Source organism: Anas platyrhynchos, chromosome 1, assembly GCF_047663525.1.
Source record: "Anas platyrhynchos isolate ZD024472 breed Pekin duck chromosome 1, IASCAAS_PekinDuck_T2T, whole genome shotgun sequence".
NCBI classification, from domain to species: Eukaryota; Metazoa; Chordata; class Aves; order Anseriformes; family Anatidae; genus Anas; species Anas platyrhynchos.
In genome coordinates this window covers 16,817,222-16,825,485 of record NC_092587.1, presented here as the reverse complement: position 1 = coordinate 16,825,485, position 8,264 = coordinate 16,817,222, and the positions used below count along the sequence as shown (strand labels likewise).

General features: G+C 35.9%; 1 protein-coding gene across 1 annotated transcript in view; it reads right to left on the bottom strand.

Annotated features, from left to right (window-relative positions):
* Positions 1–460: 460 nt before the first annotated feature.
* TBC1D22A (TBC1 domain family member 22A) overlaps positions 461–8,264 on the bottom strand; it is a 169,627-nt gene continuing 161,823 nt past the window's right edge. Inside the window, exon 13 of the mRNA XM_072032932.1 lies at positions 461–3,727. Coding sequence (XP_071889033.1) covers positions 3,599–3,727 — 129 coding nt within the window. The 3' untranslated portion in view covers positions 461–3,598. The remainder of the gene's footprint in view (positions 3,728–8,264) is intronic.

Sequence of the window (8,264 nt, the reverse complement as noted above, 5' to 3'; positions counted from 1 at the left end):
CATCATTAAGTTTCCAAATCTTATTGCCTGTTTTGCTATCTCTTACTGTTTCTCAGCACTGAACTGAAGCTTCCTCTCTTTCCTCGTCAACAACCAGAGACATAAAGAATTCTCTACATCCTTTCTTTGCTTCCCCCAATTTAATTTCACTGCTCCATCAAATTTATCTTCATTCACTTTTTGCAGAAAATGCTCAGTACCTTGTGTTATACGGTATATGCAGAGACAGACCTCTGGAAGTTGTCTGCCTCATTAACTTCCAAAATCTATAAGACACAAGGTAGTTGCAGAAACATACCTAGGAACAGAGCTTTTCCAACTGCACTTGCTCTTGTGATATAGGGTTATGGGACCATAAAAAAAAAAAAAAAAAAAAAAAAGCGAACACACCAAAAACACACTTTGATGTATTATGCAATGTACTTGATGAAAACAATAAAAAAAAGCTTTCCACTCTATATAGCACTTCATAAATATGCATTTATTTCCTCATCTTTCATCAGTTTTACAGTTTTAACCAGTGCCTCAGTGTTAATAATTGTCAGAAGCATATAATGGAACTTCAGACAGTTTTATTCTATAGTCCTGAAGTTAAAAACAAATTAATGGGCCTTTCCATATGGAACTGAGCCAAAAAAAAAAAAAAAAAAAAGCAACAAATTTCTTATACCGTATTAGTTACATAAGATTTCAAACTAACATTTCTATCCTATCGCATGTATTGTATTTACATATTGGAGTAATTTGTTTACTATTTACATATTTCAAATACTGTAGTCATAAATCTGTTTATATTGTACATTCCCGCTTAAATTCTTATTACAGAAATTCTTTAGCACACACTTTAGACACTACAGTTTTAATATTTCACATCAGTTTTAGGAAATTACTGCCTGGTTTCACTAATGATGTGTCAAGATGCCTCCTTCATAAGAAAATACATATTACAAAGGAATTTAATAATATTCGGAATCTTTTGAATTTTGAAAAGAATAAGTTCATGGGATGTAATAATCAGGAAGTTATTTCCTTTTCTATGTAATATTATGTTTGGAATGACATTTTACCTGAGATGTACAATCGTTAAATGTAAGGTTGTTGTTTGCTTTTGTTTTGGCTTGGTTTTAATAAAATGAAATATTTTATGTATATTTATGTAAAGTATTCATGTAATGTAATAAAAATTTTGAAAATTTTACATAAATGTTTGCCTTCTTTTTACTGAAAACTATTCCTGTCTGTATAGATATATAAATGTTATTTATATATCTATACCTCGTTTTCCAGAAAATTCTGTCTCTATATAAATAATCATTGTTACTATATTAGGAAACTTCCCACTATCCTTAAAAAGCAATGTGCTCAAGTACAATATTCAACTTCTGACACAGACACAAGAGTAAATGTGACCTCTGATGGTAATACTTTCTTCCAAGGGAAGTAAGAGGTACCTGTTGAATTTGGAAGACATGGCAGACAACTTATGTGGACCCAATGAAGAAAATTCTATATATCCAGTCCCAAAAATGTTATGCAGAAGCATCTGACACAGCAGACAACTTTGGGTCAACTTTCCATGTTACATGTAACTACCTAAATAACATCTTAATTAAAAAATAATTATTATTATAGAAATCCATTACAACATTGTACATTTAATGCTGTGTGTCTTCTCTCAAGTTACAATAATATGCATTTCTATTAACAAATTACTGTAAATACTAAGTCTAAAGCAAATGTTCATAAAGTTCAGGTTTCTTTTATTCTGTTATTGGTAGATATTCTGTTAGGCACAATATGACATTCTTTGTAAACATAAAGATAAACCATGATACATTAGAGCATGAACTTATAGAAAACAATATACAGATATTTATGAAACACAGATCCACTATACACTCTAGACACAAATGCAGCAACCTAGGAGGCTTGAACTTGAAGACATCAAAACTGAGAACCCCAGCTGATGTCAGTGGAACAGAAATGCATCCTAGTCAGAAAACCCTCCTGCTTCTGAATTAATTTGTTTCTCTCTCTTCTACCACTTATTTCATATAATTTTAAAATATAGATCTCATAATCACGTTGGTAAAAATGTATTTTCTTCTATTTACCCTGAAACACCTAATTACTTATTATAAAGTTGGTGTCATGAACTAATATGTCTAGAAAGCTTTCCTCAAAACGTATATTTACATATTTTTAAGAACTTTAAAACAATCTTCCAATAACAAGTCATAAGAGAAAACCTCTTGAAAATCTTTTACTTTCCAAAATTAAAAGTGCACTACACTTTTTGTGTGACATCATGCAACTCTAGAACTGAACTGGTGAATGACTATTCCGAGCTTCCGGTATATTGCTTATTGCACCTCTGACCCTCAATAACCGTATGTGTGGGGCAGGCACAAATTAACATAGGTTTATTTACATCTAATAGAGCAACATCAGAATTATTATCTGAAAAAAAATATTGAAAATAAATAGTGCACTTAAATTATGTAAGTTTTAAGAAATTATTCAGAATCCCATACTTACATGAAGAAACATTGATTTCATTCTATAAAGTCAGAGAGGATTTTTATTCTGCTAATGATGCAGAAGTATCTGAGTGTATAGTTACTGTTATTGGGAACTGTCTTCTCCCTTCCTCTGAATAGTAAGAAAAAAGGTCTTAAACTATTTAACAAATAAGCTTTGGACAGATATATTAATTTTCCTTTTCTAACATGCTAGAAATGGAGAATAAGGCAACAACTGAGAAACAAAATATATCTTGCTTTGTAAACCAAGCTTCTTAATGTGATTCTTAAAAGTGAACTTTCATGATAAAAAATTGAAAGGCTTGAAAGAAAGGCTTTATTTTAACAAGACCACATCTTCCATTTCATTCAATATTTTAAAAACACTCCAAAATAATATAAAGTGGGATTTATTTTAGTGCTACAGATGAGTCTTAGGTATTAAGTCAGTTCTTTGTAGGGCTAAAAATCATCTACAACACCCTACAATAATGAATTGTGTTTAGAAAATACCACCAATTTCCACTGCAAACTTACTTTCTTATATTATTGCATTCTAACCTCATTCCATGGAAAAAATAAAACATGGTGTGAGAACATCAGCATCTTCTGAGTTATAACCAGACCTCAAAACACAGGTCTTGCTATCTCAGATGGTCTTTATGACCGTGAAGAGTTTTGTTTTTTTTTTATCTAAAGCAAGTAATTCAAACTGGCTGATAGTAATGTCAATGAAGTAGTCACAAAATCATTCCTTAAGGAAGTTTTAAAACTCAGGTACATACAAGAATTGCTCAAATCATAATTGCGGAAGGGGAAAAAAGACAATTATGTGATAGACATTTGAATTCATTTTTCATGCTGAGCGAAAAAGTTCACTTTTAAGTTCATTCATTACTCAATATCCTTCTTTGTCCATTTCTTTGGTATTCTCTTCTCATTTTGCAAGTTCTAACAGAATTTTAATGGTCATCTTCATTCAAACAAAAGAGCAATGAGCTGAAATCACAACCAAAACAACAGATGCCATAATACTGCAGAACACATTGGTCTTAATAATTTCTGGCTCTTTATATTCATTTCTTGTAATGATTGGGAGCATCTGCAAATGCAAATTTGAGTCTGTAGGCTTCTGCTAGGAGTACACTGATTTCTTCATTTCCCCAGTGTACTGTGGGCAAATTCTGTAAAAATATCAGCAATTCCTAGTTGGAGAGAGAGAGAGAAAAAAATAATTAATATATATATTCAAATATCAGTGTAATAGCAATGTAATATAGAATGATAACTTATAAGCAATCATTTAAGTCAGTACCCCATACAAACCTGAGATCCCCTTAGGTTAAGTGATTTTCTTGCAACTTGCTAAAGTTACAAGTTATATATGAATTATGGCTATTTTTTAGTATTTATAAAAATAAAAAAATAAGGAGAATGAACTCACTTGTTTTCTACATACTAACAGCTTTATTATGCATAACAGCTAATTATGTATATGTTTGCACAAATACATTTGTTAAGGTTTATTTTAAAGAGGAGGAATGAGTAAACAGGAATGCAATTAAGAACACAACCCTTATCCCGCTATATATCAGAATCCTGGAACATCATATATAAGCACACAGTCAAATCCTTTTCATAAGGGTCTTATTTTCCTTGTCTTGCTCCCGCTTCTCCCTCCTATGTGACTGCTTTCAGGAAGTGTGGCTGCAGAGCCCTTACCATGAGATTTCAGGCAATAGTGAGAAATATAAATGAACACAACACTTTTTCTTTTTTTATTTTTTTTGCAAGGCAACTATTTTAGCTTCACCTATTGCATGGCCTTGATAGATGGGTTCTTGTAAGATAAAACAAGAAAGAAAAGAAGTCGAGCAGTGCTGTATATTTAATTACGAATAATAAGTACCAATAAAACAGAGTTAGCATGGGAATGTTTGTACTACACTTGAGAGAGCACATATTTTTAAATAAAGTATTATACAATTGCCAAAAGCACGCTTAAAAAAAAATCTGTCTACTTTTCTGACAGTTATGCTGATAACCGTAATTAACAAATTTGCAGTGAAGAGTAAGAAGGTTGCATATAGAGATGACAAATGCCTACCTCCATGAAAGGTTGTTTTTTGTTTTAATTTACCAAAGTAACTTTCAACCAGCTCAAAGACACAGTAGATAGTTACATGAATTTTGTGAAATTAGCTGTTCTCATGTTTGCAGTGCCAAGACTTTGCCTGGTCATACCGCTGGTACAAATGCGGTACCACCCAGAGGATGGTCGGGCACTGGGACAGGCTCCCCAGGGCAGCAGTCACAGCACTGAGCCTGACGAAGTTCAAGAAGCATTTGGACAACGCTCTCAGACACATGGTCTGATTTTGGGGTGATCCTTTGGGGACCCAGCAGTTGGACTCGATACTTGTGGATCCCTTCCAATTCAGGATATTGTATGACTATGAAATGATTCATGCTGCTTGAGTAGTGTTTTGATATTCCTTTGGGCTACTGTGCAAATAAATTTAGGCCTAACCAATCCTTCATCCAATGGACCTTTCCAGGACCGCTTAGATTCATATTGTTAGGGTTGGAAAACCCCTCCAAGATATCTGCTCCAGCCATACCCCTATCACCGACGTCACCCACTAACCCATGTCCCCAAGCACCATGTCCAACCTCTCCTTGAACACCCCCAGGGACGGTGACTCCACCACCTCCCTGGGCAACCCGTCCCAGTGCCTGACTGCTCTTTCTGAGCAGAAATGGCTCCTCACCTAATTGGATGTTGCAAACAGCACCTGCTTGTATAGAAGGTACTATTAAACTATTCAACAGCTAATTAACTAAAGCTACCGTTTCAGCACTGAAATTAGAATTTTACCTTGTTAACACATTTGATCAGTTGTTTCTGTGGCAATTGTGCATGCTTTTCAAACTGGAAAATGTTGCTACAGATTTGTGAAAGACTGATATAGCTTGTAGATAATGAATTCTGCTTATATATTCAGTTTTGAACGTAAGGTGATCATACTGGATATGCGTATCAAAAAATTATTACAGTACTATCATTTAATTTCTTAAAACATTCTACATAGCAGCCTTTTTTGCAAACAGCTGACTGTCTGGTATTTGGAAATAAAAAAGACAAAGGAAATACAGTAACAGTCATCCATATTTATTTTGTTACATTTACCTGCCCAAAGCACTGAAGGTACATTATCTAACAAAACAAACCCCATTTTCAAAAATAAATACAGTTTTAGAGGTTTGTTGACCTACAGACAACCAGACAGAATCAATGAATTTTCTTCAAGGACACACAACAAAATAGCAGGAGAAATAAGGTGTTCCAAGCTTAAGACTGGAAATTTTCACCTTAAACTCTTTGCTGATACATCTTTAATATCCATACTATATGAAGTTTAGCATGCAACTGAAATATAAAGTAGCACTATTGGGGAAGAAACAGTTTCATAGTTCTATAATCAATTGCAAACATTCATAACTTTCATCGTAATCAAATACATTAAAAAATGGCAGAGTAATCCATTGACTGTCCAAGTTCATTTCCTTTTGGGTGGGCATTTTTCCTTGTTACCAAGGGAAAAGGATCAGTCCTTAAATACTCAAAGTCTAAGACTGACACTAACCAGTGAATATGCATTATAGATAGAAGTAAAGTAACTGTATAACATCAAGAAACACTACTTGAGTGATTTACTGAAGATAGGGCTTGTATTCCTATGACTATTACTTGAAAGAGCTTCAAAATTATCTGAGATTGAAATAGATTTTACAACTTGTTGAAAAAGTAGAACCTGTAAAAAAGGTTCAGAAAAAAATTATTTGCTTTTTAGTCGTACTACATTTATTGCCGTCCAAATCTGTAGCATTGTAAAAAAAATAAAAAATAAAACCAAACAAAATCCACCCAAATGTCCTAGGAAATGAAGTGTACAAACATAGACTAATCAATATTTATTTACAAGAACACATCATAACAAGTTAATCTAAAGCTGCTCAATTTAAAAATTTATACTTGCAAAAGAGCAAAGATGACTATGCAAGTAATGACCCAAGAGTATCCACTCATTAATTATTATTCCTAGTTTTACTCCAACAGCTAAAGTAGGAAAGACTAGAGTTCTTTAAATAAGGCATCCATGCTAACTGCTTCAATTTGCTTTCCTATTCACAATCAAAATTAAAATATATGAGACACTCTCTGAAATATGATGAATCATGAACTTGGTTTAATATTTAAAATAAAAACTCCCTGGTGACAAACTGCTTGGTATATTTCAGAACTAGAAAACTAAGTCGAAAAAGCAGCATTTGTAATATATCCTTGCAATAATTTATTTTCTGCTTAATTTAAATGATATTGTAATGTCGCTTGGCCGGGGAATCTGTCAAATACTTCCTGATTTCACTGAAATTATTCACCAAATAGGAAGGCTGAAAAAGTATCTTGATATTCCTTTTACATGTAATTAATTTGTTGCAAATCATAGAATCATAGAATCATAGAATCATAGAATATCCTGAGTTGGAAGGGACCCTTAAGGATCATCAAGTCCAACTCTTGACACCGCACAGGTCTACCCAAAAGTTCAGACCATGTGACTAAGTGCACAGTCCAATCTCTTCTTAAATTCAGTCAGGCTCGGTGCAGTGACCACTTCCCTGGGGAGCCTGTTCCAGTGTGCAACTACTCTCTCTGTGAAGAACCCCTTCCTGATGTCCAGCCTAAACTTCCCCTGCCTCAGCTTAACTCCATTCCCGCGGGTCCTGCCGCTGGTGTTAATGGAGAAAAGGTCTCCTGCCTCTCGACACCCCCTTACGAGGAAGTTGTAGACTGCGATGAGGTCTCCCCTCAGCCTCCTCTTCTCCAGGCTGAACAGGCCCAGTGCCCTCAGCCGTTCCTCATACGTCTTCCCCTCCAGGCCTTTCACCATCTTCGTAGCCCTCCTCTGGACACTCTCCAACAGTTTCATGTCCTTTTTATACTGTGGTGCCCAGAACTGCACACAGTACTCGAGGTGAGGCCGCACCAGCGCAGAGTAGAGCGGGACAATCACCTCCCTTGACCTACTAGCGATGCCATGCTTGATGCACCCCAGGACACGGTTGGCCCTCCTGGCTGCCAGGGCACACTGCCGGCTCATATTCAACTTGCTGTCTACCACGACCCCCAGATCCCTCTCTTCTAGGCTGCTCTCCAGCGTCTCATCGCCCAGTCTGTACGTGCAGCCAGGGTTTCCCCGTCCCAGGTGCAGGACCCGGCACTTGCTCTTATTGAACTTCATGCAGTTGGCGATCGCCCAGCTCTCCAACCTATCCAGATCCCTCTGCAAGGCCTTTCCACCCTCATTCGAGTCCACAACTCCTCCAAGTTTGGTGTCATCAGCAAACTTGCTCAAAATGCCTTCTATTCCTACATCCAGATCGTTTATAAAAATATTGAAAAGTACCGGCCCTAAAATGGAGCCTTGAGGGACCCCACTAGTGACCGCCCGCCAGCCTGACGCAGCGCCATTCACCATAACCCTTTGGGCCCTGCCCGTTAGCCAATTGCTCACCCATCGTATGATGTTTTTATTTAGCTGTATGCTGGACATTTTGTCCAGTAGGATCCTATGGGAAACCGTGTCAAAAGCCTTGCTGAAGTCCAAAAAAATCACATCAGCTGGTTTCCCTTGGTCCACCATACGGGTGATCTTATCATAAAAGGAAATCAGGTTA